The sequence below is a fragment of the Chlorella variabilis genome, assembly GCF_000147415.1.
Source record: "Chlorella variabilis unplaced genomic scaffold CHLNCscaffold_20, whole genome shotgun sequence".
In the NCBI taxonomy this organism is placed as follows: Eukaryota; Viridiplantae; Chlorophyta; class Trebouxiophyceae; order Chlorellales; family Chlorellaceae; genus Chlorella; species Chlorella variabilis.
Window position 1 is genome coordinate 50,483 of NW_005435068.1, and position 27,928 is coordinate 78,410.

Consider the following 27,928-nt stretch of genomic DNA (forward strand, 5'->3'; position numbering starts at 1 on the left):
GCACGGGACGACTAACAGTAAGCACGAGACATAAGCACCACAAGACGAACACCGCACAGTGCGCGGCCAGCAAATGCTCGGTGGGGGAGCAGGGCGCGAGAATGGGGGGAGGGTGGCATGCAAGGCAGTAGAAAAGAAGAAAAGAAGGTAGGAGGGCAGGGAGGCTGAGAGGGGTGGGGTTGCATCGATGAGCAAGCGAGAGGCTGGTTGCCTGCCATGTCCTTCTGCAAAACAGCGGCAATGTGCCGGCTGCAGCGGAGCTATGCGGCACCTGCCGCGGCGGCAGGCGCCGGGAGGAGGAGCCGGGATTGACAAGGCCCTCCTGGCACAGGTGGCGGCCCTAGATGAGGCGTGGGACACGACAGGCCGGGATGGCAGCCCCCTAGGCAGACTCTGGCGGGCGCATGCTACAGTTAGCTAGCCGTCTAGTGGTTGTGGCCGAATGGCAGGGTGAAGGGCAGCTCCACGCCAAAGCCGCCCAGCAGCATGGTGAGCCCCAGCCCCAGGGCGGCACACGAGGCAAAGCCGCTCAGCTTCTGCGTCAGCCCGCTGTTGCTCTTCTTGATGGCGGCGCTGGTGGCGCCTGCGGGCGCGGCGCACGGGTGGGAGGTCGGAAAAGGGCAACCGTGCAGCACCTCCTTTCCTCATGAATGGCAGAAGCAGCTGGCTGGCGGCCGAGCAACCCATCGCCACCTCGCTCTGCCCCCTGCAGATGCACGCACCGATGATGCCTGTGTAGGCTCCCATGGCTGCCACGGTGCCCAGCACAAACATGAGGATGTAGGCCGCGGCGGCCAGCTTGGTGGGCAGCGCCAGCGCTGGCACAATCACAAACAGGGCGTCGGGCTGCGGGGGTTGCAGGGGAGGCGCGCGGGGGGTGGGTGGGGGTCAGGCACAGGCAGTGGCTTGAGCCGCCCAATACACATGCAAGCCTTGTTATAACCAGCACCGTCGCTCGCACTGCCACCACCACCATCATACAACGCAAACACGTGCCGCACACGAACAAACCCACACCAAGATGTACGCACCTGCAGGCCGTACACAATGCCGGTGGCAAAGGTGGCCAGCCCAAAGCCGCCCCGCTCCTTCTTGGCCACCAGCACCCCGCCCTGCATCTCCATGCCTGCACACACGGCGCGGGGAGGACAGCGAGGGTCAGTCAGCTGTCACAGGCACGCAGGCGCGCCAGTGGACAGCTGAGTCGTGCCGCCAATCCAACCGGCGCCAGCACCACGTGCGCACAGCACAGCACAGCACAGCACAGCACAGCACAGCACAGCACAGCACAGCGCAGCCCACCCGTCAGTGCCTCCGCGGTGGGGTCGCTCTCCACGTGCGCCGCCTCGTCGTTGTGCTCGAAGAAAGTCTCGTAGAGGCCCATGGCGCCAATGGCCAGCAGCGTGAGCCCCACCGTGGCGCCGCCCCACTTGGACAGCGCGGGCACCAGCTGCAGGCAGGCAGGGCATGGGTTAGCTGGTTCAACGGTTTGTAATAATGAGTGAGAGCCAAAGATGGCTATGTGGAGAACAGCTGCCCAGGCTCCCGGCCCCGGCTCTGCGGCGGCCGCAGCGTTGCCGCGTGGCCCTGGTGCCAATCCGCACACATTGCAGGCAGGCAGGCCGCGCGTGCTGGCCGCGTGCCTGCTGGAAGCGGTCCTTGAGCACCACCATGAGGAGGCCCAGGATGAGCTGGCCGGTGGAGTGGCCAAAGCCCCACAGCGCGCCCAGCAGGGAGGCCTTGAGCTGGCTGCGCCCGATGGTCAGAGGCGTGAGCGCCGCCAGGTGGTCCGCGCCAGCCAGCGTGTGCAGGCAGCCCGCCGCCAGGCCCGCCCACGCGCTGCGCACCGCGGTGCGCAGGCCTGCGGCGGGGAGCGAGGAACGGCGTGGTGAGGGGCAGATCGCGGCAAGGGTGGGCGTTGCCTGTGCATGCATGTGCGACGGCGCCTGCCTGCAATGCGTCCCCGGTGGGGTCCCAAGGCAGGGCACCCATGCCACAGATGCGATGCCGGCAGGCGCCCTCTCGGCTTTCAAGCCCTCGCACCTTCGTTGGCCGGCGCCGCTGCCGCGAGGCCCAGCGAGGCAAAGGGACCCTGCAGGGCGCTGGCCAGCTGGTACCACACTACAAAGGCTGCTGCTGCACCCACCACCTGCAACGCCCTGGCTGCCCAGCGCGGCACCAGCTGCCGCGGCGGCTTGGCTGCGGGCGGCGGGCCTGCTGCGGGCGGCGCCAGGGCGCGGGCATCACCGCCGGCGGGCGCCGGTGCCGCTGCGCAGCTGGCGCTGCACTGCGGGGGGCTGCTGCTGCTGCTGCGCAGGCCGATGGGGCGCTGCCGTGCCCGCCATGCACAGAAGTTGGGAGCTGAGGTGGCCCAGTTTATCCTGCGTGCCGGAGGGCCGCTCACAGCGCGGGCTTGCATGCCATGTTGCTGCGCCAGCCCGCACTGCATGCTGCCGCGCGCGCCTAGCTGCACCCCTCTCCTTCGATAGCACGAGGCTCAACCGGTGACGGTGGACCTCAATACAGAGCCTCGATGTGCCAGGAGGCAATCAAAGCAAAATGTGCCTCTGGGGGCAGGCGCCACAAGGAGAAATAGAGGCCCCAGCAGTACACCCATGCCAAGAGAGGACGGGTGCTCCCCTGGGCCTTCAAGCGGCTATGCCTTACGCTTCATTGCCCGGTTTGATCTTGGCGTCTCCAGCCTGATAGGACGCACATTGCGGCCCACACTGATCGGCAGCACCTGGTGTAGGCTTTTTGCAGCGCTAGGGCTGTCGCATCGCGGCGCCAGCGGCCTGATTGCCCTGCCCACGGGTTGCCGGGCGAGATGGCGGACGGCGACAAGGTGCGCTGCTTCTTACTCCCTCCTGCGGCTGGCTTGCAGCTTGCAGCAGGCCCTGAGACTTCAGAGAGCGTTCTGGCAGGGCGTGGCGGAACACCCCCAGCCCTCCGCCCCCCGCCGGCGGCGCACCCCGCTGCCGCCCGCCTGCTGCACCACGCTGCCGCCCGCCTCCTGCCGTGCTGTATTCAGGACAAGAAGGGGCCGGAGAAGCGGGGAGGGCCGGAGTGGAACGTGCGCATCTCGTCCAACCCCAACCGGCTGCGCCGCGACACCGCCTTCCTCTGCAACATCCGCTTCAAGAACGACCTGCCAGAGGTGATCAGGGCGGCCGAGAGAGGGCGTGGGTGGGCACGCAAGGCTGGGAAGGCAAGGGTGGGGAGGCACAGCGACAGCGACTGTCTAGCGCTCTGGCCTGTCGGCAGCCGCCGGGCTTCCGTTACCCCTGCCCCTGCCCCCGCACTCCCACCACCGCGCTGCCTGCCCCGTTCCTTGGCCACCACCCCTTGCCGTCCGGCACGATGCCCCTCTGCCAAAGCGACGCCCCTCTGCCAAAGCGACGCCCCTCTGCCACAACAGCGCCCCTCTGCCGCGCCCGCAGATCCCCTGCGACCCCAAGCTGCTGCTGCCGCCATACGATCGGGACCAGCTGGCCGCCTTCAAGCTGACGGAGCTGGAGAGGGATCTGAGGAAGGACCTGATGTTTGAGGACGACCTGGGCATCCCCATCCACCCCTGGAACATAGAGCAGTACAGCGTGCCGGAGGTCGTACCGCCGCTGCACCCAGACGACGCCGCACTGGTGGAGGTACGCGGCTTGTGTGTGTGTGTTTGCGTGCTTCGTTTATCTGGGGATGTGTGTGTGTGCGTGTGTGTGTGTGGGCGTGTGGCAGGGAGGCAGCCGGCTGCTGCCGCTGGTCTTGCCGGCGCTCCGGCTGCCGCCGCCGCTGCCGCTGCCAGCCTGCCTTCCCCTGCCTGCCCCTCCACCCTCCGGCAGCCCGTCCCCCCCCCCGCGTTGGCCACTGCCACCCCGGCGTGCCGCCATTCATGTGGCCACCACCCCATCTTCGCCGCCCCACCCCGCCCGCAGAGCGATGAGGAGGCGGAACCCAAGAAGGCGCGACTGCGGGGCGACGCCGCCGAGCTCTCCTGGCTGCTGCGTACTAAGTACATCGCGGCAGAGGCGGGCCTGAAGCGCGGCACAGGCGCCCCCGCCAAGGCCGCGGCGGCCGCGGCGACGGCGGCCGCGGCGGGGGCGGAGAACGAGGACCCCCGCGAGGAGCGCATTCGCCAGATCGAGGCGCAGTTTGTGGGGGCCAAGGCGCCGCTGGCGCACGGCAAGGATCCGTCGGTGGTGCCGCTGGAAGTGATGCCAGGTGGGGCCCCGCCCGGCCCCGAGTCAGCCAGTCCGGTCCGGCCGGGCAAGCGCCGCGCCGCATTCGTCGGGCTGCCGCAACCAAGCGCTGGCGCCTGGCCCAGCGCGCTTCCTGCCATCGCCTGCCTGCGGCGCGACCATTTTGGTGGCAGAGACGTCCCCGCCTCCCTGGGCGTCGCCTCGCCGCCCTGCCCTGTGCCCTCCGCTCCCACTGCCCTGCTGCCTGCTCACCTCTGGGGCCGCCATCTGCACTGCCCCACCTCCTCCTCCTCGCCCGCATACACACGAGGCCACCGCTGCCTGCCAACCTCCGCCGCCGCGCCCTGCTGCCGCAGTCTTCCCCGACTCGCTGATGGAGGGCCGCTCCTGCGTGTTGGCCACCTTTGACAACGATCCGCTGGCCGACGTTGACGTTGTGGAGCGGATGCCGGCAGAGCAGCGGGCGCGAGTGCCGCAGGTGGGCTGGGAGGAGCAGAGGAGAAAAGAGCAAGGGGCGGCAGGGGGTGCACGGCGCGGCGGGCTGGGGAGAGGGAGGGGCGCCGGCGGCGGCACACGCCCACCATGCGCGCCCTGTCATCGCTGCACCGCGCTGCGCTGTGGTTGTGCTCTGGTTGTGCTGCCGCGTGCCCCCTGCACCACCCGACCGCCCCGCTGCCGGCGCTGCTGCGTTGTACCGCTGTGCTGTGCTGTGCTGTACCGCAGGCCATGCAGCTCAAGTCGTTCAAGCCCGCCACCGGGCCCCAGTTTGTGGCACTGCTGGTGCCCAAGAAGCTGCCAGAGGCTGGGTGGGTGGGGCGGGGCGCTGCACTCCCGCCGTGCCGCGCGCCCGCCTGCCGCCGTGCTGCTGTGCTGCAGGGCAGCGTGCTGGCACCTTCCCTTTCCACAAACCCCTCAGCCTCTACCTGATGCCCCCCACTAACTGCTGCAATCTCCCCTACCCCTCCTCCTCCCCGCCTGCAGCGACGACGAGCTGAGCGCCTCGGGCGGCATCCCCGGCCCGCAGCTGGCCCGGGAGTATCATTGGGTGCGGGAGTACCAGCCCCACCCCCGCCTGGACGAGAAGTGTGAGCACTGGGGGCCTGGCTGCCTGCATGGACGCTGCTACAGATCCCCTCGCACGATGCCCCACCACCACAACAACACATGCATGCACACGTGGCGATTTGCTCGCATGTCCGGCCCACCACGTCCCCTCCCTGTCCCCCCCCCCCTGCCCCCCAACCGCAGCCACCACCTACCTGTTCCGCTTTGCGGGGGACGGCACCGTTCAGTTCCACGACCTCAACACGCGGCTGGAGCTGCGCAAGCGCAAGCGCCAGGCGGCGGCGGGCGAGGATGACGAGGGCTTCATGCAGCCGGAGATGGTGGGTGGCTTGCGTGTGTGTGAGTGTGTGTGTGGCTTGCGTGTGTGCGGTTTGTGTGTATGTGTGTGTGTTTCCATGTATGTGTGGGATGGAACCGGAGAGCTGTGGTGGCCTTGGGGCAATGGAGGCAGGCCGGGGATGCGGCGTGCGGCGCGTTGGATGGACGACCGTGGCACCCAGCCCCATGGGCCGACCCTGAATCCCTGCTGTACCGCCGCAGGTGGTGGTGCGGGACCCAGAGACGGGGGACTGGGCGGAGCAGCGGGAGGCGCGGGAGCGGGCGCAAAATGGCGCTGCCGCCAGCTCGGAAGAGTACGGGCAGCAGCAGCAGCAGGAGCAGCAGGAGCAGCAGCAGCAGGAGGAGGAGGATGGGGGGGGAGGAGCCGGCGCTGGTGCTGGCGGCGGCGGCAGCGATGCAGAGATGGCAGATGCGGGAGGGGACGGCCAGGGGGGTAGCAGGGAGCGGCAGGGGGAGGAGGAGTATGGGGGCAGGGCGGATGCCAACGCCGCGCTACGAGACGTGTTTGGGGATGATGACGATGACATCTAGCTGGCGCCAGCGGGGCGGGGCATTCTTTCCAGCTGGCACCACCTTCGCGTCTCCTCAAATGCTTCCTGGCTGCCCCGGCAGCGTGTCGTTGTCTCGCCAGCGCCCCGTGATTCAATGTAAGGAAGTCTATTGATGCGAGCAACAGCGAGCGGTGCGGTGCGGGCTTCACCCTAGCACAAGGATGCATCAGCCGGCAGCTTTGCGCCGCTTTGTGCTGCTTGGCTCGTTACAGGCTGATTATGCTTATTGGCAGCAGCCAGTCGGTCACTCCAAACACAGGCAGGAACGGCCTTCACAAATGAGTGCAGGCCTCCACGCTCAAAACGGCTCTGTTTGGAAGGGCAGGCCGCGTGGATGTGGCGGCGCCCAACCATCTCCCACGCTCGAGCTCCACTCAGCCTCCCTCCGACTCCTCTCAGTGGCACTTGGCTTCACTGAAAAATCCCAGCAGCTGACCAGCAGCTATTGCCACGTCAGTGCTGCCACCTCAGAGCCGCCAGGTCATCAGTACCCGATCGACTTCCACCCCTTCTTCTGCAGCTCCAGCCGGATCGCCTTAATGCGCTTGCGGTTGGCGTTGCCGTCCGACTCGCCCACGCGGGACGCAGACCTGCGGGGGCGCCAGCGGCGGCAGGCCAGGGCATGTGAGCGGGCACAGCGCTCGGCGTGTGAGCAGGCAGAGCGCCCGGTGTATGGGGCTGGGTCTGCCCCGGCACATCGCTCGGCGTGTGGGGCTGGGCCGGCCCCTGCTGGACTGAAACGGGTTGTTTAAGCAAATTCAGCTCAGCTGCTTCCGTCCCTTTGGGTGTGTTGGAACCCGGCCTCACCGGTACTCCACAATGCCAGGCTTGTCGGGGGGGAAGAAGAACTCCACGTCGTCGATGAAGCCAAAGGTGGGGCTCTGGAGAGGGGCAGGAGCGCAAGGGCAGGGCCTGAGCATCAGCACAGTGGCGAGGCGTCGGCCGCAATCCACTGATCCCGCTGCCACACACACAAACCAACAACACACACACATACGCACACAGCCCCACCCCCCCACCTGGAACTCTGCATACAGGTAGTCATCTGTCTTTGTGACGACGGTGGGGGTGAAGTTGTCTGGAGTGATGGTGGCAACCACCTGCAGGCAGGCAGCAGGCAGTGGCAGTGGCAGTGGCGCCAGGCAGCCGGCAGAAGCACGAGTCGGCAGCGCAGGAGACGGCCAGGCCGCACGCGGTCGAGCGGTGCCGGCAGCGCTAGGAGCCCTAGCTGCGTGCAGGCGGCGGCTGCGGCACGGCCAGCGGGCCAGCCCCGCACCTCTGCCAGCTCAGCCATGGCCTGCTCCTTGGTGGCCGGGTTCTTGCGGCCGCGCCCCTCCTCGGGGTTGTAGGTCCTGCGGAGTGGCGGCCATGCAGCGGCGGCAGAAGGCAGAGGGGCGCTCAGCAGCAGCAGCAGCAGCAGCGGCGGCGGCAGCAGCGGCAGCAGCAGCGGCAGGGCCTCTGATCTGTGGGCCACCCATCCCAGCCCCCATCATGCCCCCCTGCTGCACACCGCGTCCTCTCCCAACCCCCCGGCCCCCTGCCGCGGCCTCTCGACACCTCCTTCACGGCTGCGGCTCGCCCCCCAAGCACCCCACCATGCCCAGCCTGCCACTGCCGCCACCTCCCCACCTCACCACTGCGGCACGTAGTGCTCCGGGTCGTTGGCCTCCTCGGCGGTGCTGATGCAGTTGGGGGAGGGCGGGCAGAGTGCCAGCGTCTTGAGGCCGCCACCGTAGTCCTGCACGCCGATGTTGGTGGGCCGCGGGGCGGCGCCCCAGGTGAACAGCGCCCCCAGCACCGCCGCGTTCACGCTGTGCAGCACCATCTCGCTGCGGGAGGGGGGAGGGGGCGGGGTAGGGGCAACGTGGGGGCCGGCAGGGGCTGGGGCTGTGCCGGCAGAAGGGTGGAGGAGGCGCAAGCCCAGGCGGCGGCGGTGCAAGGCGGGCGGAAACCACCACACGCAATCCCGATGGGCCCATGTCCCGCCTCTGATCGCCCTGCCAGGCCGGCCCCTGCTCGTGAATAGCAGGGCAAGAGAGCCACAGTGCCTCTGCATTCCCATCGCTCACCGCCGCCCCGTGGTTGCTGGCTGATCATCCCGGCTTGCGGTGCACATCACCAATTGCCTAGCCGAGCGCCGGCTGGCTGCCGGGGCCTTGGCTGCGGCCACAAGGGGCTTGGTGCAGCTTGCAGCGGCGAGCATTGTGAGCTGTGGACTGCCAGGGACCCAGTACAACTGCTGGGTGAGGCGATGGCGGCTCCGCTTGCGAGTAGGACGCCATCCCACGGGTACTGCTCATCCCGCGGTACAGTGGCGTATTCCTGCCGCCGTGTGCTTGCAATGGCATGCTGCAAGTTACAGCCGGTGGGAGTGTGGCAAGCACATCTGAGTGAAGGAAAAAGGCAAAGGAGATAGAACGGTTGCTCGCCAGGGGGCGGAACGGCCGCGCACTTGGCTCCATGCCCGTGCGGCTCGGTCGCCGGCACCCCGCGCCGATGCCGCGGCAGGGGCCCCTGCCGCGGTCGGGCCTCGGAGCCGCCGTGCCGGGGCGCATGGGGGCGCCCCTCTTCAAGGGGCGCTCGTGGAGGCGCTTCCCTCCTCCCTCGTCACGCCTCACGCCTCCACGGTGATGCCCATGTTGCGGGCGGTGCCCGCCACGGTGTTGCAGGCGGCGTCCAGGTCGGTGCAGTTGAGGTCTGGCAGCTTGATGGCCGCAATCTCGCGCACCTGCTCCATCGTCACGCTGCCCACCTTCTTGCGGTTGGGCTCGCCGCTGCCCGACTCCACGCCCGCCGCCTTCTTGAGCAGCACTGCAGCGGGGGCACGGGGTGGCGGCGGGGCGCGCGCATGGGTGGGCGATGTGTGATACACGGCACGCTATGCGACCCCTCGGCCCATCTCGCCAGGCCCATGCCCGGGCACATCTGAAGCCTCTAAGACGCCCACACCCATCCCACTCCAGCCCTCCGCCAGCCTGTTAGCCGCTGATGCGGTGACGGCTCGCCGCCGGGGGGCTGCCACACAGCCTGCCAGGCCTCGAGTCCCCCCGGCAGCGGCAGCAACAGCGCTGGCAGGCAGGCAGGGCGGCGGCCTGCCACACAGGCGGCCCAGCCATCCGCAGCCGCAGCACAAGGAGCGGGCGCTCACCGCTGGCGGGGGGCGTCTTGAGGATGAAGGTGAAGCTGCGGTCCTCGTACACCGTGATCTCCACGGGGATGATCATGCCCGCCTTGTCCTGAGTGGCCGCGTTGTACTCCTTGCAGAACTGCATGATGTTCACGCCCTGCAGTAGAAGAGGGGAGGGCGGGAGGAGAGGAGAGGGGCGGCGGCCGCGGTGAGGCGGCGGCGGGGCGAGGGCGTGGGGCCCGCGGGCGACGCGTGCCGCGCGGCGGCGGCGGCAACGCAGGGAATGCCGCCCCAGGAGCTGCCGCCCGTGCTGCCTGCCCGCCCCATGTGCTGCCTGCTACAGCCACGCAGCACACCCAACGGTGTGCAGGCCAGCACTGGCTGGTCACAGGGCGCACCTTGGCACCCAGGGCGGGGCCCACAGGCGGTGCGGGGTTGGCCTTGCCCGCTGGAAGCGCCAGCTTGATCATACCGGTCACTGCAGCGCAGCAACGTAGCCAGGTGAGTTGCTGAGCAGCCGTGGAGAGGAGCGAGAGGCGATAGTCTCCTAGTGAAGGCGGCGGCAGGGGCGCCAGGCGGTGTGCGCGGCGCAGGGCGGCGAGTGCGCCATGCATTCCCTGGGGCAGCCTTCACGGAATGAAGGAGCCCAAGCAGTGCTGCAGTGGCTCGGGTGGCGGTCATGCATCCCTCTGCCCCTCACCCAGGGCTGGTGCATTGCCCCCCCCTGCGCCTCACCCTTCGCCGCCATGGTGGTGACAGCCCTCCGGGAGGTGCTGCTGCTGCTGCTGGCCTCCAGGCGAAGAGCCTTGCCCGAGAACTGCTGCTGAGCCCCCTTGAGGAAGCTGCTGCTCGGTGCATGCCGCTGGATGCTGCTGCTGCGCTGCTGGGAGCCAGCGACTGCTGTGCGAAGCACTCCAATTGCTGCGCACGCCATGCTGCTGCTTCTGGACCTCCCCGCTTCGCCGGTCAACACCAAGAACCTGCTGTCAACTCCCAGGATGGCGCAGAGCGCGGAATGGGTGGGCCAGATGGGTGGATGACGATGTACCGCGCAGGCGTACCTGTGGCGGGCCGCCGCCGTTGTCGCGGCAGCGTGCTTGAGCCGCCGGGCCGCCATACGTACCTTGTGGGAGTTCCCACCACTGGCATCAGCAGCTATCCTCGCACACCAAGCAGCCAGGCCACCCTCATTGATGTTCATCAATGAGCTTGCAGGCTTGTTGAGCACGCAAGTGGCGGAAGGTGCGCGTCGCCACAGAGCTGGCGAACGCTCTGCTGTGCCGCCAACATGCCACTGTCGTTTCAGCACAGCATAAACGCCGAGGTACCCAACAAGTTACACATAGGGCGAGAAACTAACATCGCTGCCCACTCCGGAGCAACCCGCCTTCGGCGGTTCTTGCCGGCGTCTAGCTGGCGGCGCCGAGTTTCCTCCCACTCACAGCCTGCGGCCTCCCAAGGCGCAGGCCGTCGCTACATTGCCTTCCCCATCGCCCATACCTTCCAGGGGTCTCCCCTGTCCTCGATCGTTCAAGTGGTGATGCTGCTGCTTCTGGGCCGCCTCAGGCTGCTTAGCGGTTGAAGCGATGTATCAACGGCGTCCCTCCTCAGGCACAGAGAGCCCCACCGAGGCCAGTATGCACCCCAGCGTGTACACCCCGCACCCCAACAAGAAGCGGAGCGGCGCGTCGCGCACCCGCAACCTCTTCATTCTGCTGCTGGTTCTCATCGCCCTCACGGTCTTCTGGCCACGAGTGGTGACCTTCCTGGGCGCTCCAGCGCCCGCGGTCAGGCAAACAGATGCCGGCAGCTCCACTGCTGGTCCCGTCCTGGTCAGCTATAGCTACTTCGAAAAGGACCCCATCCAAGTGAGTCGCCTGCCTGGAGGACAGGCCGCGAGGAGCAGGCGGCGGGTTGTGGCGCCGCCGCCCCACTCTGCGAGCCGCCCCTCTACTGCCTGTAAAGCCTGCACGCGCCGGCTCTCCCGTCTCGCCTCACGCCTGCCCGCGCCGCTCCTCTGCAGCGCGAGAACTTCGACTTTTTCATCACAATAGGCATGGGGCTGGACTCGCGCTTTGGCTCCCCCGCAGCCACGGACTTTGTGGTGGTGGTCAACGGCAAGGTCTGCCGCCCCTGCTCCCGCCTCTACCCGCTGCTCCAGGAGGCCCCCGCGCTGCTGCCCAGCCTCAGCGCGGTGTACGCGGGGGAGGGGGTGGCGGTGCTGAAGCGGGCGGAGAATGAGGGCATGGACTTTGCGGCCCACAACATCACCCTCACCTGGCTGGCGGCGCAGGGCAAGCTGGGGTGAGCTGGCGCAGCTGCCTGTGGTTCGCTGCCGCTTGTGGTTCTGGCGATGGTGCTTGCGCAGCCCGTGCTGTCTCTGTCAGCCCTGGAGGCAGCAAGGGGGCCTGAGGGGGCAGGCTGCGGTAGCAGCCCCACCAGCTGCTGTGCTGCTCATTGCTCGAACCTGCCTGCCAATGCGCCCACCACCTGCAACCTGCCTGGCCATGCCAGACCCTGGCCTGTGCTTGGCCAGCACACTGACCCTGCACCGCCTGCGCGCAGCAGCGCCCCCCAGCGCCAGCTGTCAGCCCCAGCAATGCCGCGCTCGCCGTGTCGTCGCTCCATGTCTGCTCTGCCCCTCCCTCCTTCCGTCTCCTGAATCCGGTCCTTGGCCTGTCCTCACCGTCTTCGTCCCTCCCTGCCCCTTGTCCATGCGGCGGTACCATGCGGTACAGGCGGTACAAGTACTACATCTTCCTCAACTCCTCCATCAAGGGGCCCTTCTGGCCCAACTACATGCCGCCCCGCTGGCAGTGGACCCAGGCATACACCGACCTGCTGCGCGGCGACGTCAAGGCCGTCGGATCCTCCCTCGTCTGCCTGCCCGAGGTGGACGCAGGTGCGGCGGCGGCGGCGGCGGCGGCACCGCAGCACCGTGCGCCGCGCGGGCCTCCTGTGCAGCTGTTGTGGCCCTTGCGTGCTCCCCCTTTCTGAAGCCACCGCCCTGCCAACACAGTGTGGTGCATGGTACCACTGTTACAAACGCACACCCTCCGCAAACCCAGCCCACTCCCGCTGCTGCCCCCTCCCCCACCACACGCACACATGCAGGCGGTTACGGCCCCAAGCTTGAGTCCTGGGCCTTCTCAGTGGACCAGGATGGGCTGGAGGCGCTGCTGCGGGAGGGCGTGTTCCACCTGCGCACCTGCAAGCTGTGCGATGAAGGGGTGGTGGTCAAGGGGGAGGTAGGTTAGCGGGAGCGCGGGGCTGGGAGAAAGGCTGGCGGCAGGGCGAGACGCGTGGTGCAATGGCGGCCAGGCGCAGGGCAAGCGAGCTCCCCGCCGGCCGTGGTCGTGACAGCTGCATGTATGCTTGCGTCGGCTTGGCATGCGCCGGTATGAAGCAGAGCATGCACCAGCTGGCTCCCTGCGCCCCTCCCCCTCCCCCGGCCCGCAGTACGGCCTGACCAACAGTCTCATGAAGTACGGATACAACGTGGACACGCTCATGTCCATGTACCGCGGGGTGAGGCCGCTGCGTGTGGCGCAGAGGGGTGTGGATATGTGTGGGTGGTGGTGGCGATGGTGGTGGTGGTGGCGGCGGTGGGCTTAGAATATTCAACACGCGCGGCAGATTCGTGGATTCGTGTTGAATTCACGCAGCGCTGCAGCCCGGGCCGCTACGATTTGGGCGGCACCCGCCACCGACCCCTCGCTGACTCCCCGCTGCCGCCCCGCAGGTGGACTGGCGGGACCGGCGGCACTGGCGGTGCAACAACAACGTGCACCCCTCGCGGCACGGCACCTACGGCGGCATCACGATGCACCCGTACGAGACGCTGTTCCTCAAGGCCTCCTGGCACGTGGGCGAGCCCTTCCTGCAGACCTACTCCACATGGATGCTGAAGCAGGTGGGCCCTGCAGAGGGGTGGGGGCACACACACAGGGACGGCACGCGCCGGGATTGCAGCAGTTTGGAGGAGGAGGGAGCTCCGGCGCCAGCGTGCAGCAGCCAGGCCGTGCGCAGGCCAGCTGGCATCGCACGCTGCCTGCCTCGCCTGGCTGCGACGCGCGCCGCCCTGCCGGGCTGTTTACCTGGCGCGTGCGAGTGCAGGCGGCGGGCAAGGACACCACCAGCGGCATCTTTGATGAGCCCATGTACCGATACGCCATCAGCCCAGAGGCCCAGGAATCTCACCACGTGTCCACCTGCTACGATGTGCTGCACCGCCAGTAGCCGGGCCAGGCTGCTGCAGGCTGCCATGCTGTGCGGCGGCGCTGGAAAAAAGGACGGTGAATGCCTCGCCCAGTGCTTGGCCCAGGCCGCGGGGCGCTGCCGACGACCCGTGACGCAGCCGGGCGGTGGCGCGGGGCCCTGCAAGCTTGGGCCGCAGCGCGTGCCAAGGCCCCGTCCCGCGCGGCCCCCCAGACCCATGCCGCAGCCGTTGTTTTCCAGTCTTTTGTTTTGTTGGGAGGTGCCGCGGCGCAGTTGCGGCCCTCTGGTTGCCCCCAACTCTGTCCTCCTCCCTGCTGACCCGCTCCTGCTGACACTCCCATATGCTCCCGATTGGTTTATGTTGCTTTTGCCCTTGGAATCATTTGATACAGTCCCCAGCTGCAACCTGCGACATCTCAGGTGCAGCCAGGCCAGGGCAGCGCGACACGGTGGTGCGGCACGGTACAGAGGGTGGGCTGGCAGGGAGACGAGCAGGCACTGGCATTCTGAAGTGCGTAGGGAGCAGCCGCGCAGGAAGGCGGTGCCGTACCCGGGTGCAGGTGGCTGGGTTGGAGGGGCGCTGCAGTTTTAACCGAGCTGCCTGCCTCTGTTCCTGGCTTTGTCCCTGCGCTCGACAACGCCGCGGGACGTGTCAAAGTGGTCAGTTTGCTGCAGCTGCTCGCTGGCAAGGCCCCAAGACTGACCCTCCTTGGTTCAGAGGTGAAGCTTGGCAGCTCCCAGGTAGGGCTGCGTGCACGACTGCTGCCACCAACGTGCTGGGGCGCTGGCAGTCCCACGGCTGTCAGCGTCGGTGCGCCCGCCAGCCCGCCAGCCCACCACCGCACGACACCCGCCTGCCTGCCCTTCCGCTTGCTGCAGGGCTGTGTCACGACCTTTGTCGTTGCGTGTGCAAGTAATGGAGTTGGAAGACGGGCTCTACCGTGCAGCCTGGGATGGTGACGAGGCGGCGGTGCGGCAGCTACTGGCCGGCAGCTACTGGCCGCAGGCGCTCGGGCCGATCGGCCTGGCACGCACGGCAGCCTTCCGCTGCACTTGGCGTGTTTGCGCTGCCACGAGGGGGTGGCGATGCTGCTGGAGGCTGCCCCAGCCACGGTTGTGGCAGCGAACAGCGCGGGGTGGGCACCGCTGCACCATGCAGCCCTGGCAGGAAACAGCGAAGTGGTGAGGCTGCTATTATCTGCCGCCCCCGGCCCAGCCGCGATGCTCGACTGCCACGACCAAGCCCCCATCCACTTTGCCGCCAGCGGCAACAATGCGGCAGCAGTGCGGCAGCTACTGGAGACGGCGCCGGAGCTGGCTTTCGCGCCCGATCGGTATGGAGCGCCGCCGCTGGAGCTGGCGCTGCGCTCTCACGCAGGCACATCGGTGGAAGCTGTGGAGACGGCGCACTGCCTGGTACTGGCGGCGCCTCCAGTGCAACCCACGCTATCGACCCTCAATGAGTATGAACCCACATGGTCTGACCTCTATGCCGACCTGGTGGCCCGCCTGCCGCTCACCCAAGAGGAGTGGCAGCTCATCCCCAGCCCCGGCCCCGGCCTGGCACACGCGCTGCCCGCGGTCCTGCAGCGCTCGGCGGTCGAGGCGGGGTGGCTGGTAGGGCGGCTGGTGGAGGAGCAGCGTGCACGGCTGCGCAGCGCGGCGCTCAGCCTGGCGCGGGCGCAGCAGGGGCAGCGCCCCATCTCTGCGGATGTTAGCCGGCGCATCCTGGCGGTGTGCCTGCTGGACTCCTGAGTTTTCCTTTTCGTCAGGCCAACTCACGTCTCACTCCACACCATGCCCATCGAGCCACAATCGAAGCTCTTGCATGCCTTGGACTTTCTCAATACGCTTGGTCAGCAAGGGCGACACGGGGATGCAAATGGAACGAATGCCAGCGTGCTGATGAGCGCAGGTCGGGGGCCCACATCCAGAGGAAGCTGTGGAGGAGGGAGAGGGTAGGAGATGACCCGCTACCGCCTGCCAAGCACGTAGCCGTCGCCCGGGCCTGTGCCCGGGCCGGCGGCGGCTGCCGCCGCCATCTGTCGGTGCACCTTCTTGCAGCAGTGGTCCAAGGCGGCCTGGAAGTTGAGCAGCAGCTCAAACACCGCCGCCTCCTGCTCCCCGCCGCTCTCCCCCAGCCATGCCACCGTGGCCTGCACCACCGCCGACGTCTGCTGTGACAGGGCCCCCAGCTCCTCCTGCCGCCGCTTGGCACCTGCCAGGAAGCTGCTCAGCATGGTCGCAAACGGAGGCAGCGCCTGGCGGGCAGCCTCCCCCTCGCCGCCGCCACCACCCCCGCCATCCTGCTGCTGCTGCTGCTCCTGCGCATCGCCGCCGCCGCCACCGCCGCCGCCTCTCCGTGCCGCCGCCGCCTCCAGCTCGTTTCTGAACGCAGCCTGCCTGCCCGCGGCGGCGCCTCCCAGCCCGCTGCCGTCGTTGCCGGCGGCAGCCGAGGAGGCTTGGAGGCCCTGCTGCTGCTGCTGCTGCTGCTGCTGCTCCAGCTCTGCATCCTGCTCCTCCTGAAGATTGCGCATGCCGGCATCCAGGCTGCGCAGCGAGTCGGCCACGTCTGCACGGCGGCGGCGGCGTGGGTGGAAAGATGGCTTGGGTGGGAAGAGCGGCGTGATTGAAACTAGCGGGCATGGCTGGCGGTCAGTGAGGTGCAACAGAGGCGGCGCTGAGGCAGAGGCAGGTGCCGGATCAGGGGCGACGTGCGAGGGGGCGCCAGACACGTCTCCTGGGAGGGCAATAACAGGCATCCGCCGCCGCCCGCCAGCCCCTGCGCAGCCCCGGCACGCGGCTCACCCGTCTGCATGCGCCGCACCGCCAGCCCCAGCTCCGGCAGCTGCTGCGCCAGGAAGCCGCCCCGCACGTCCCGCGCCAGCTGCTCCCCATCCACGCCGCCGCCGCCGTCGGCAGCAGGCGCCGCCTCCCGCTCCAGCGCCGCCCAAGCCACAAACTCCAGGAGGGTCTTCACGGGCGGCAGCGGCTGCTGCTGCGTAGGCGGGTCCGCCGCGCCGTTGGCCGCGGGGGGCTGCTGCGCAGGGCTGGCGCCCGAGGAGGCCGCGCCGCTCGCCGCACCGCCCGCAGGCGGCTGCTGCTCGTCGGGGGGATGCTTGCGTGGGGTCGCGGAGCCGCCGCCGCCACCTCCACCACCGGCGGGGACAGCCGTCACCTTGACGTCACTCAGTTTAAGCAGGGAGTCGAGCTTGATGCCGCCTGGAGGAAAGAAGGAAGGAAGAGAGGAAGAAAGAAAGGTTGAACAAAGGTATGGAGCAGAATGCGTCACATGCGGGGGGCTGCAGGCTGCAGAGTGCTCCGGACTGAAGCAGCTGTGCAAGGAGGGCAGGGCGCCAGCAGGAACACTGCTGACAGCAGAGTGGGCAGCAGTCCAGCAAGAAAAGCCACTGGCGGTGCCCAGCGCAGCGTGCCGCTGCCGCCGGCGCTGAAAACACAAGCGCACCTGCCCCGCCGCGCGCCGTCCCCGCGTTCAGCTGGTTGCCGGCGGCCAGCACCAGCGCCAGCACGCGGCGCAGGCGGCCGCTGCCGCGGATCTGCTGGCACGCCCTGCAGCAGGTCACGGCCACAGCAGATTTTAGATTAGCTCACTGCTACTCTACCATCAAAAACAAACACTGTAGATCAACGCCCACTACTACCTTTACACCACAATACTACTGTAGCACCAAAAAGGGAGGCCGATTCGCTGGTGTACCACCACTCCTGGACCTCGCCCTCCTCCACCCATCACCCCCTCTCGCTGCAGTGCCACGCGCCCGTCTCACCTGCGCAGCGTCTCCATGCCCGCCGTCGCCTCGCTGCACAGCCCCTCAAACTGCCTGCGGAAGATGAGGGCCTGAACCTGCGGCAGGGGGGAGCTTCTAGTGGGTGTGTATATATTTGCTTTGAGCTTTAGGTTCAGGGGTGGTATGAGGCAGCACAGGCTAGCATGGGCAAGGGCAGAGCAGGGCAGGCAGGCCCCGCCGGCAGGCGCGCTAGCCCGAACAAAACGCGCGCTGCACATGCTGTGCTTGCCTTGCTGACGAGGCGCGGCACGCCCGCCATGACCAGCAGGAACTGCTCGGGCGGCGACAGCTCAGCGGCGGGACCGCGGTACATGCGTAGTGCCTTGGCCTCGTCAGTTGTGGGAGCAATCTGCAGTGGCACCGGGAGGCACCGCCAGGCTGTTGTGGGGGTGGTTTGAGCAGGCAGGGCCAGGGCATGTGGCAAGCGGCGGCTGCGGCAGACACGAGACAAGTGCGTGCTGCCGCTGCTGCTGGGCTGTGCGGGGGGATGCACCAGCTGGCACCAGCTGGCACCAGCTGGGGAAACCTGAGCAACAAAACAAATACAAGGTCGCCGCCAGCGAGGCCCCACCTGCAGCAGCAGCGACAGGTGTTCCAGTCCCAGCTGCTCGCTGCCGCTCAGCACTGCGGCCTTGATCTCCTCCGGCCCCTTGAAGGCGCCAAACTGTCGCAGGGGTGGGTGGGTGGGTGGGCGGGTGGCGGGCGTACGACGGTAAGGATACCAGCGTGCAGGCAGGCCAGCCAGGCACAACCAGCCAGCATGTTTCTTCGATTAAACAGGGTTTCCTGCAAGGCGACCTGCAGCCAGGGAGGCAGCCGGGGCCCAGGACCGCCCGCCTGCACGCCACCCACACCCGCACCTGTGTCAGCATGATAGAGATGTTGTTGGCCCGGGGCAGCGGGATGACCTTCACCACCGCTCCCCCGTGCGCGCCGCGCTCCCTCCGCGCCGCGCTGGCGGGGGTGGCGGGGCGGCTGTCGCGCAGCTGCAGACGGGGATGAGAGGAGACGCAGCAGGGGGGCAGCACATGACAGGTACCGGGTAAGTTGAGGCGGCCGGGGGTGGCCGACGGGCAAGAAATGCTCTGCCAGCGCTTGAAACGACTTGAAACGACACCGCTGCACCCCCACACATGGGTGGCTACGCGCAAGGAGTGCCGCCAGCCCAGCCCGGCCCGTCCCGCCTCCTTTCTTCCTCAGCACGAGCTGGCCCCTCCCACCCACGCTCACCTCAAACAGGCGGGTGAGCGTGGAGCTGTAGGGCTGGGGCAGGTCGCCCACAGGCGCAAGTTCTGACCACAGCGTGCCTGGCTGCAGGGAGCACAAGGATGAGCGGATGGGTGAATAGGTGCATGGGTGGGTGAGTGGGAGGTGAGCAGGCGCGGCTTGGCAGCAGGCGCGGGCAGGCAGGCCAGCCAGGGCAGCTCCTCTCAACCCACGTGTGCGGCTGCCTTGCTCCAGTAGAAAGCGCGCAGCTTGGGGCCGTCAGCCGGGCGCCGCATGGGCGTGGCAGGCGTGCCTGGCGCCCGCTGCCCTGCAGGGCACGGCCCGCCGGTTTTCCATCTGGTGATCAAAAGGCTGGGCAGCGCGCGGCGGGGTGGCAACACACCGTTGCGCCCCATTCAGATCGCCAAACCGTCAAAGTGAGGCAGGTTGGAGGCATGCACGCAGCGCGCAAAGCACAGCATGCACAGCATGCAGCCTTGGCTGATGTCAACTGCCCCCGGCAGCAGGCCCCAGGCCCCAGCGTACCTCCGGGCAGCGGCGGCGGCAGGCCCTTCCCAAGCGGCGTTCTGGCTCCCCCAGGCGGCGGCGGCGGCGGCGGAGGGCCCTTGCCGCCCGGCAGCCTTCCAGGCGGTGGTGGCGGCGGCGGCGGGCCCCTGCCGGGGCTCACGCCAGGTGGCAGCGGCGGCGGCGGCGGCGGCGAGGAGCCTGTTCTGCCGGGGCCGGCGCCTGGCAGCGGCGGTGGCGGCGGCGAGGGCGCGCCGCTGCCCGGGCTGCCGCCACCTGGCAGCGGCGGTGGCGGCGGCGGCGGCCTGGGCCCTACCGCCGCTCCCAGCGAGCCTCGCCCCGGCATCGGTGGCGGCGGAGGTGGCGGCGAGGCTCCCGTGGGCCGGCGAGGGCTGGCACCGGCAGGCAGCGGCGGCTGCGGTGGCGGCGGTGGCGGCGCCGCGGGCCCCGCCTTGCACCCTGCCAACGCTGCACTGCTCCCGCCCTGTTCCTCCTGCTGCTGCTGGTCTGCAGCCGCAGCGGGCACTTGGTTGCCTGCCAGGCGCCGCGTGCCTGGGGAAAGCGGCGGCAGCGGCGGCGGCGGCGGCGGCGGCGCAGCCTTGCGCAACACCGGTGGGGAGGCGGGCGAGGGCGGTGGGCGCCCGGGCGGCAGCCCGGCGCCGCCAGCCATGCCCGGCGCTGCCGCAGCAGGCGTCCACTGGCCCGTCTCTAGCGCCTGCGCCGCCTCCTGCACGGCGCCTGCCGCCGCCGTAGAAGCCGGCGCCGGCGCCGGCGCTGGCCGCTGCTGCGTGCCTGGCAGCACCTGCTCTGTAGGGATCTCCTCCAGCTGAGAGGTGTCTATTTCCAGGCGGCCGCTGCCGCCCCTGGCGGCGCTGCCGCTCTGCGCCGCAATGTGCACCAGCGCAATGGCGGCTTTGACGGAGTCGCCGCGCCGCACCTGCATCCCCGCCGCCGGCGCCCGCTCGCCGCCTGCCGCGCCTTCCTCTGCTCCTGCCGCCTCTGCGCCTGCTGCCGGCCGCTGCGGCGTGGCATACCGCGACCCCCCGCCTTCGCAGGCCTCAGCCGCCTCTGCTGCCCCCGCCTCGAACGGCGCGGTGCTGTGCTCAGCGCTGGAGCTGCCGCCCGCCTCGGCCTCCTCCTCCGACGCGCCTCCCTCCAGCCGCAGCGGCAGCCCGAAGATGGGCGGCGGCCGGTGTGCGGCGTGGGGCGAGGAGGCGGCTGAGGAGACGGCTGTGCTGGGGACCTGGCTGGAGGCAAAAGAGCCCTGGCGGGAGTGCAGGCTGCGCGGGATCTGAGACGGCCTCAGGCGGGCGCCCTGCACTGCTCTGACCTGCACGCGTGGAAAGGAGGGGGAGGGGTGCAAGGCATGGAGGCAGGGAGGCCGGCAGGCAGGCTGCGTAGGGCACCAAGCAGGATGAGGGCAGGCAAGAGGGTACCGCTGCGGAAGCTGTCCCTCACCTGTGCTATGACGTCCTGCATTGACGCTCCCTCAGGCACCCTGCACAGCACGCCGGCAGCAAGCAGCCAGCCACACACAGCCAGGCCCGCTCAGCAGCAGCCGAGCAGCAGCATCGGACGGCACCCAGCCAAACGCAGATGCAGGGGTGTGGCGCGCATGACACCGCGCATGCGGCAGAACAGGTGGGTGCCCCCGCTCTTTGCTCTTCTGTTGCAAACAAACAGAAAGAGGAAGGGCAGGGCGGCTGCTCACGCCTTGAAGTCCAGCCAGCCATCCGTCTGCTCAATCAGGTCTGCCCAGCTGCCACGCAGCCGCTCGACGTCGGTGGTGTGGTCCTCGTCCACGCTGCAGGGGGCAGAGAAAGAGGAGGAGCATGCGTGCGGTGGTGGTGATGTGGGGATGGGAGGGTAGCAATTCAGCAGCACCGAACACGGTGGACAACCCAAGCAGGCGGGGCTGGGCTCTGCACACATCACCAGGGCAGGCACAGCTTAGCAGGCGCAAGCAAAACAGGCAGTACATTCATGCACGCCTGGCAGTACAATCAGGCGGTACACGTCAGCGGGGCAGGGCAGGGCGCACGTGGTCCCGGGCGGCAGGTCGCCGCTCAGCATCATGTCCATAAAGAAGCCCTCCCTCTCAGCATACTGCGAGGCCGCAGGGCTGCTCCCCGGCACATCCAGCTTGCGGGCTGCAGCGGGGGGGGGGGTGCGGGCGAGTACTTGAGTAGGCACGCCGCGGGAGCGGGAGGCAGGACGTGGATGGAGGAGGCAACGGGGGTTGGTGAGATGAGAGGCAGAGGCGAGGAGGGGGCAGGCAAGGGAGGTGAGGGGGCCCAGCGGTGAAGCCTGGGAGGCAGGCACGGCGAGCAGTAAGCACCCACCCGTGGCCCTCAGCACTCCTCCGGCGGCGCAGTCAACAAAGGAGGTGTGGAAGGCGTAAGACAGGGCCGGGGGGTCCCACTGCACACCAATCGGGGGGTGGTTGGTCGGGTGGGGGTGGGATCCCAAGCCGTCCTTGGATACAAACAAACCAGCGCCCGCCGACCGAAGCAGCGGCGGCGCCACCGCGGTACCACCGGCGGTACCATGCCTCGCCTCGGAGAAGTGGTCTGTGAACCAGATGGCCACCGTGACGTCGCCCTTGATGGGCAGGTTGACCTCAAAGGCCACGGTGTCGTCCTGCGGCAACCAACAAATGGAAAGAAGAAAGGCGGGAAAAAACAGCTTCAGGAAAAGGGTTCTCTTGATTGGCCTGAAAGGCCACGGGTGTCGTCGCGCAGGGCGACAGTAGCAGTACACTACCAGCGGTAGACGTTTGATCAGGTTAACCGGGGGGCTGACCAGCAGGGCTGGAAGGAGCACGGCCGCAGCTGTGGCAGCGGCAGCGCCTCCTCACCTCCTCCCCCAGCGCAGCCAGGCTGGCGCCCTGGCTCCACAGCTGGCGACCGCGCTGGAACACCACCAGCAGCGTGCGCGCCGTGCGCACTGCGGTGCGCTGCTGCGGCGCGCCTCGGTTGCGCATGGGGGACTCTGCAGCAGCGAGGGAGCGCCGTAGGAGCGGTGAGGGCGGGAGCAAGGGCGAGAGTCGGGAGCTACCGCTGCTCAACTCAGCACGCGTCCATTGCATGCGTGCAGGAGACGCCAAGTACGCAGGCCGGCCTGCTGGGCGCCCCCGCTGGCCACACAAGACCTGGCGCAAAGCCACCGTCGGCGAAGCAGCCCAGCCGGCTGCACACGATGCGGCGCAGCAGCAGCGGCTGGCCGTAGGTGGCGGGCAGCTGCTGCTCGCGATGTAGCAGCGTGCAGAAGTAGTCGCCGTACCGCAGCTGGCCCGGCAGCAGGCGCCTGCGGGCGGGTGGAACGCAGCCAGCGGCGCCAGGCAGCTGGGATGGGAGGACGGGGCACGGCACGCCATCAACGGCAGCTGCCAGCAGCGGGGCCCGCGTGCACAGCCAACAAGAGTAGCCCAGCGCAGCGCAACCGCAGCGCAGCGCGGTGTGATGCTCACTGCGATCTGCTGGCAGCCCCCGGGCGACCGCGGCCACCCCCATTTCCGCCGCCGCCCGCCAGCGAGGACAGGCTGCTGGTGCTGTCGTTGGCGGTCAGCGCCCAGGCTGCGCCGGCGCCGGCCTTGGGCGTGCCGCCGCCGCCGGCGGGGCGCAGCGCGGGCAGCATGTCGAGCGCCAGGTGCACGTTGTCGCAGCCGACAGAGAAGATGAGGTGGCAGGCGGCTACCAAGTGGATGAGCTGGCGCTCGGTACCGGTGCAGGTGCGGGCGTGCAGCACCTGCGGTAGAGGGCAGCGGGCAGCGGGCAGCAGCACACCACACGGCGTCAGGACTGGTGTCAGCAGGAGCAGGCGGGCTGCCAGGATGGGGAGCTGAGCTGGCAGGTAGGCTGCCATCCAACACTGTAGTGCAGCAGTACAGCGGCAGTACTGCCCCCAACCAGCGCACCACGATGTTGTCTGGGGAGAGCGATAGCCAGGAGTGGATTTGGGAGCAGATCATGAACCTGTGTGGGGGCAGGGGCAGGCAGGCAGATGAGCAGGTCATACACGGGCATCAGGCACAGCATCAGACAAACAGCATCAGCTGTCATCTGTACGACAGCATCAGACAGATGACAGCATCAGACGGATCGGTTTCGCTAACGTGAGACCGGCAAGCAGCAGCAGCAGCCGCCAGCCAGCGAGGCCGCCAAGCGGTGCAACCCAAGCAGCCATGGAGGCTCAAGCGCAGCGGCCCGGCCGGGGCCAGGGAGGGAGGCGGCGGGTGCGCTCACAGGATGTGCAGCGGGCACAGCGCCAGCCCCGACGGCTTCTCCCAGATCTCCATGGGCAGCTCAAACACGCTGTTGTCAAACAGGGCGTACGCCTCCACATTGCGCCTGCAGCAGGAGGGACAGGCCCACACAGCACCAGAGTGGAGCTGCCGTTCGGGAAAGGAGGACGGCATGGGGCAGGCAGGTGGGCACGCCGCCAGCGCTGCGTCCCAACTCCCAGCCAGCTGCGATGCGTGCTGCCAGGCGCGCCGGCGTGTGCCTGCGACGGAGGAACCGCGGCCGTCAGACGCAGCGCACCAGGCGGGCGAGAGGTTGAACAGCTGCACGCCGCCTGGGCCGTTGCGCATGGCCCGCAGCTCCTGCGCCGCCTGCTGCAGGTACACCTTGTAGCTGTCTGACAGGAATGTCTGGCGGTACGACTTGTTCCACGACTCCCGGTCCTCCTCTGCGCATGCCAAGCCAACCAGGAGCGTTCAGAACTGCTGCCGGGGAGCTGTTGCGATCCCAGGGCGGCAGGCGGCACAGGAGCTGCCACCGCAGCAGCAGCACGCACCATAGACGCATGCCAGCACCCGGTCGGTCAGGTAGTAAGGCTTGGGCGACTGGGTGGGCCCTGAGATGCCCCAGGCCCGCAGGAAGTAGTCCATGGCAAGGGGTCAGCCAGTAGCTAGCGGCGCCGAGAGCCCATGAGGACGGCGGCGGCGGCGGTCCAGAGCTGCCGCCAGTCTGCGCTCTGGCGCCGGACCGCCTGCACCCTCGGCGGCAGCGCTGTTCCAACGCAGGCCCCTTTGAGTGCGGACCGACTGCTCGCCGTTGAAGACTTCGGGTGGTTAAGCGTCTGCTGCTGAAAGCAGAATCGCAGTCGTCCAAACAATGCTGCCCCTGGCGTGACGGGACAGCGGCGCGCCACCATGCGCCTTCATGCCCCGCCGAGCTGGCGCAGCACAGCATGGCGCCAGCAGGCGCCGCCTCCGCCGAGTCCCGTTGCTCTGCCTCGCATGGCAGCCCCAAACCACTGTTTTTTCAAAGGAAGGTGATTACAGGGGATCGCAAGAACAGGTGAGGTAGTAGTCTACAGTGAATTGAAACGGCTGCTGAAGAAGCGCAGCACGGACACCCGAGGCCTCACAAGGGGCTCGGTGCGGAAGCACAAAGAAAGGCAAGGGAATGCAGCCCGTTCTGCACGGGAGTCTGCGCCCGGAAGAAACCCAAATAAGTGGAGCCAGTGTGCAGTACGGTGTGGCAACTAATCAAGGGGAACTGGCGTTGGTGAACTCAAGAGCGGTGGCGCGGATGCCAAGCAGAGGGGAAGGGCGCGGGGCGCCCGGCCGGCTGGCCACCCGCCCTGCTTGCGGTGGATAGAGTGGGGCGTTCAGCGGCGGGCCTTGCGGCGAGGCCGGACAGCTGGCGCCGTGCGTCGGAAGTTCAGCGCGCCACCATGCCCGGCTCGCAGCAACAGGACCTCACTGCTGGCTGGCTGGCAGCGCCTCGTAGTGCAGGATGGTGACGTTGCGGGTGGCGGCGGGCACGTGGGCCGCCGCATACTCCACGCCCTCCTTGAGGGAGCCTTTGGGGGAGTCCAGCTCCTCCAGGTGGCCCTCATGCAGCAGGGGCTTGAGGGGGCCCTCGCCGCCGGAGCCGGCGCGGAAGATGAAGCACGCGCGGCCGGTGCACTGAGCGCGGGCGCTGCAAGGGGCAGGCGGCGGGTAGGAGGGGCCGGCGTGCTTAGCCCAAGGGAGAGCACAGCCGCAACAGCGCCAAGCAGCCAGCAGGAGAGGCTGGTCTGGGGCTGGCCTGGGGCGTTTATCAAGCGCGCCGTGGGCCGGCCATTAAAAGCAGTACAACTCCCTCCCCGCCCGCGCACCTGCAGTAGGCAAAGTACTGCACCAGCATGGCGCCCCACACGGCGGCGCAGGCCCCGGACAGCACGCCAAAGGTGATGAGGCCCCAGTTGAGGTTGCCGGCTTCGTCGCGAACCCGCCAGTTCACCTCTGGCTCCAGCCCGGGGACTGCGGCAGGCAGCAGGGGGCGGCCGGGAGGCGCAGGAACGTGAGCCGGCTGAGGAGGACGCGCAGCAGAGGCGGCAGCGGGAGCGAGGGCCAGGCGGGCAGCGAGGAGGCAGGCTGCGGGGCCAAGCTGCGTCGCGCCTCGGCGGCACCGGCGGCCGGATCAGGCACAGGCAGCGAGGACCGTCCGGCTGGTGTGCGGGCCGCGGCTCGGCGCTGCCGCGCACCTGGCATGGCGGTGTTGGCCAGGCTGCGCCACTCCCGCTCGCTGCCGTCGCGCATGATGAGCGGGCGGGGGAAGGCGGGATGCGCCAGCGGGTCAAACGCCGGGCCCTGGCCCGCCTCCGCCGCGTCGGCCTCGCGCCACATCAGCGGGCGGGGGAAGGCGGGGTGCTCGGCGGGGTCCGGCAGCGCATCATCAAAGTCGGGCTCCCGCATCATGCCGGGGCGCGGGAAGGCGGGGTGCGCCTTGAGGAACGCCTCCCGCTCCTCGCGGGTGGCCCAGGGGCCTGGGCCGGCCTCCTGCTCCTCGACCTCGTCCTGGCCCCGCATCATCATCATCATGTGCGGCCCCCGGCTGTCGCCCACCGGCGGGTGCTCCGCCTCGCCGTCCTCCGGCTCCGGCTCGCCAAACAGCTTGGCCCCGGGCAGCGCCAGCTCGTCGCCGTCGCCGGGCACCAGGCCCTGCGCGGCGGCGGCGGCCTGCATGCGCGCCAGCGCCATCTGCCGCGCAAAGGGGCACCCCGTGGCCAGCAGCTGGTCGTGGATGGCGCCCACCAGGTCCATGCGGGCCTTCACCCGGTTGGCCAGCCGCTCCGCGTGCGGCGGCAGCACGTCGTCAGACGGCCCCGCGCGGCGGCCCATCTGCCGGCGCAGCGGCGCGCCGCTCGCGCTGTACCGCTGCACCATGCCCACCAGCTTGCCGTTCTCCAGGATGGCGTAGGTGCCGCTGCTCTCGCCGGGCTGGCTGTCCTCCTGCGTGGAGAGGACAGCGGGGTAGGGTGCGGGGAGTGAGCGGCGGGGCGAGGGGTGGGGGTTAGGCCCGGCTCGGCGGGGCGCCGGTGGGGAGCGGGCCCCACGCCCCTGCGCCACGCCAAACAGGCTGCACGAGGCCTCGGTCGCGCGAGGCAGGGCCCAGAAGGCCCGGCCAGCGCCTTGGGAGTGGGCGAGCTGGAGAGCCCCAGCAGGCCGGCGGGAGGTGCCGCAGGCCTTGCGCCGCGCGAAACCCCCACCTGGACGGTCCGCAGCTCCAGGGAGGCGGAGGCGAGCCCCGCCAGCGCAAGGAGGAGGAGGGCACCACAAGCTGGCCTCATGTTGTTCGCCATTGCGTTCTCCTGGTCTGAAACGCTGGCACGGTTGCTAGACCGTGCGGTCTGCGGCGTTGGCCGGCGTGGGGGAGGCTCAAGATGTGGGCATCGGCCAACTCAGCGTCCCCATGCAGGCCACCTTGAAGTCCCGCCTTCCCTGCCCTCGGCGTTTTCACCGTGCTGCGGGCACACTGCTAAGGGTCTGCAGCGGGCCTACAGGCGTTAGCCTCTCCCATCTGGCAAGATGGGCAAAAAGTCGGGGCCTCTGGCCTTTCTGAACAAGGTAAGGCCCCTCAGCTGAGGACTGGGGCAGCAGCAGGTGTGCCAGAGCCCAGCCGCCCGGGTTGCCACCCGCCGCCCATCACCCGCCGCCACCCATTGCTCGTACGCCGCCGCTTGCCTCCTCTGCGTGCAGAAAACATGGCACCCGGGGCGCATCCAGAACCTGGAGGAGGTGTGGAAGCGGCAGCAGGACGCGGCCAAGGAGGAGCAGAAGCTCAAGGAGTATGCCAAGCAGCTGCAGGAGGAGCGGGCTCGCGAGGAGCTGGCCTCGGTGGCCGAGGCGGCGGGGCACAAGATGTGAGCCTCTTTGCGTTTGTGCTGGGGTTGCTTGAAGGGGAGGGTGCCTGGAAGAAGCAGAGAAGTCTGGTGTAGCGCTGGTGTAGCTCCCTGAGCAGGCGGGCCTGCCAACTCCCGTCCCAACCGAGCTGTGCACCCGCGGCTGCGCCTCCCTGCTCCCCCGCCCCGCAGCAAGGCCGACCGCCTGGACTGGATGTACCAGGGCGGGCTGGTGGCGCGCCAGGAGGCCGACCAGCGCCTGGCGGCGGCAGAGGCGACCGTCGCGGCTAACGCCGCCGCCACGGCGGCCGGCGGCGGCGAAGTCGCCGCCATTGCTGCGCCCACAGGCGCCACCGCGGCTCCGGGGGGCCCCGCCCAGGCCCCCCGCCTGCCTGCTTTCTACTCCGAGGACACCCCCGCCTCGGCCAACGAGATGTGGCAGCGCCTGCACGCCGACCCGCTGTTTGCCATCAAGCAGCAGGAGCTGGCGGCACGGAAGAACATTGTGGCCAACCCGGTGAAGATGCTGGAGATCAAGCAGCAGGTGGGGGGCGGGGTGGCAGCGCAGGGGTGTGCGTGAAGACAGCCAGAATGTGTGTGTGCGTACTGTGTGGGCGAGGGCGAGGGTGGTGGGCGAGTGCTGTTGTGGGAGCGAGTGCTGTTGTGGGAGCGAGTGCTGTTGTGGTGTGTGGGCGTGGGTGCTTGGGAGCCCAGGCGGCCCCGGCAGCGCCAGCACAGCGGCACGGCAAGCAAGGAAGGTTGCGGCAAGCCGGCCCGGTG

The 27,928-nt window shown here is 68.9% G+C and overlaps 8 protein-coding genes across 8 annotated transcripts; 4 read left to right on the forward strand and 4 right to left on the reverse strand.

Moving 5' to 3' along the window:
• Positions 1–425: 425 nt before the first annotated feature.
• Positions 426–1,934, reverse strand: CHLNCDRAFT_26443 (hypothetical protein; the record flags this gene model as incomplete). Its single annotated transcript, XM_005844867.1, has 5 exons — positions 426–583; positions 723–846; positions 1,032–1,126; positions 1,303–1,429; positions 1,605–1,934. The coding sequence occupies 5 exons, from the start codon at positions 1,932–1,934 to the stop codon at positions 426–428; spliced, it is 834 nt and encodes a 277-aa protein (XP_005844929.1).
• An 893-nt stretch (positions 1,935–2,827) lies between these two features.
• On the forward strand, positions 2,828–6,128 carry CHLNCDRAFT_138263 (hypothetical protein; the record flags this gene model as incomplete). The annotated part of the gene is made up of 9 exons (XM_005844765.1): positions 2,828–2,845; positions 3,032–3,157; positions 3,441–3,647; positions 3,930–4,215; positions 4,550–4,671; positions 4,917–4,999; positions 5,175–5,278; positions 5,442–5,578; positions 5,799–6,128. The coding sequence occupies 9 exons, from the start codon at positions 2,828–2,830 to the stop codon at positions 6,126–6,128; spliced, it is 1,413 nt and encodes a 470-aa protein (XP_005844827.1).
• Positions 6,129–8,762: 2,634 nt separating this feature from the next.
• Positions 8,763–10,023, reverse strand: CHLNCDRAFT_49066 (hypothetical protein; the record flags this gene model as incomplete). The annotated part of the gene is made up of 4 exons (XM_005844868.1): positions 8,763–8,959; positions 9,297–9,432; positions 9,674–9,753; positions 10,011–10,023. The coding sequence occupies 4 exons, from the start codon at positions 10,021–10,023 to the stop codon at positions 8,763–8,765; spliced, it is 426 nt and encodes a 141-aa protein (XP_005844930.1).
• Positions 10,024–12,002: 1,979 nt separating this feature from the next.
• On the forward strand, positions 12,003–13,514 carry CHLNCDRAFT_138266 (expressed protein; the record flags this gene model as incomplete). The annotated part of the gene is made up of 5 exons (XM_005844766.1): positions 12,003–12,177; positions 12,390–12,523; positions 12,735–12,803; positions 13,018–13,188; positions 13,392–13,514. 5 exons carry the CDS (start codon positions 12,003–12,005, stop codon positions 13,512–13,514), a joined length of 672 nt encoding a protein of 223 aa, XP_005844828.1.
• A 1,200-nt stretch (positions 13,515–14,714) lies between these two features.
• On the forward strand, positions 14,715–15,248 carry CHLNCDRAFT_138267 (hypothetical protein; the record flags this gene model as incomplete). The annotated part of the gene is made up of 1 exon (XM_005844767.1): positions 14,715–15,248. One exon carries the CDS (start codon positions 14,715–14,717, stop codon positions 15,246–15,248), a length of 534 nt encoding a protein of 177 aa, XP_005844829.1.
• Positions 15,249–15,466: 218 nt separating this feature from the next.
• On the reverse strand, positions 15,467–23,924 carry CHLNCDRAFT_138268 (hypothetical protein; the record flags this gene model as incomplete). Its single annotated transcript, XM_005844869.1, has 22 exons — positions 15,467–16,065; positions 16,302–16,715; positions 16,960–17,063; positions 17,282–17,358; positions 17,541–17,651; positions 17,874–17,966; positions 18,163–18,288; positions 18,533–18,613; positions 18,742–18,836; positions 19,055–20,363; positions 20,492–20,531; positions 20,745–20,837; positions 21,075–21,183; positions 21,376–21,454; positions 21,560–21,673; positions 21,891–22,024; positions 22,185–22,339; positions 22,503–22,780; positions 22,950–23,007; positions 23,278–23,382; positions 23,575–23,722; positions 23,831–23,924. 22 exons carry the CDS (start codon positions 23,922–23,924, stop codon positions 15,467–15,469), a joined length of 4,416 nt encoding a protein of 1,471 aa, XP_005844931.1.
• Positions 23,925–24,740: 816 nt separating this feature from the next.
• On the reverse strand, positions 24,741–26,608 carry CHLNCDRAFT_138269 (expressed protein; the record flags this gene model as incomplete). Its single annotated transcript, XM_005844870.1, has 4 exons — positions 24,741–24,963; positions 25,142–25,286; positions 25,511–26,258; positions 26,516–26,608. The coding sequence occupies 4 exons, from the start codon at positions 26,606–26,608 to the stop codon at positions 24,741–24,743; spliced, it is 1,209 nt and encodes a 402-aa protein (XP_005844932.1).
• Positions 26,609–26,993: 385 nt separating this feature from the next.
• Positions 26,994–27,728, forward strand: CHLNCDRAFT_26343 (hypothetical protein; the record flags this gene model as incomplete). The annotated part of the gene is made up of 3 exons (XM_005844768.1): positions 26,994–27,169; positions 27,341–27,470; positions 27,528–27,728. Coding segments are annotated over 3 exons (507 nt in total), but the record flags the coding sequence as incomplete, so codon positions are not given.
• Positions 27,729–27,928: the final 200 nt, after the last annotated feature.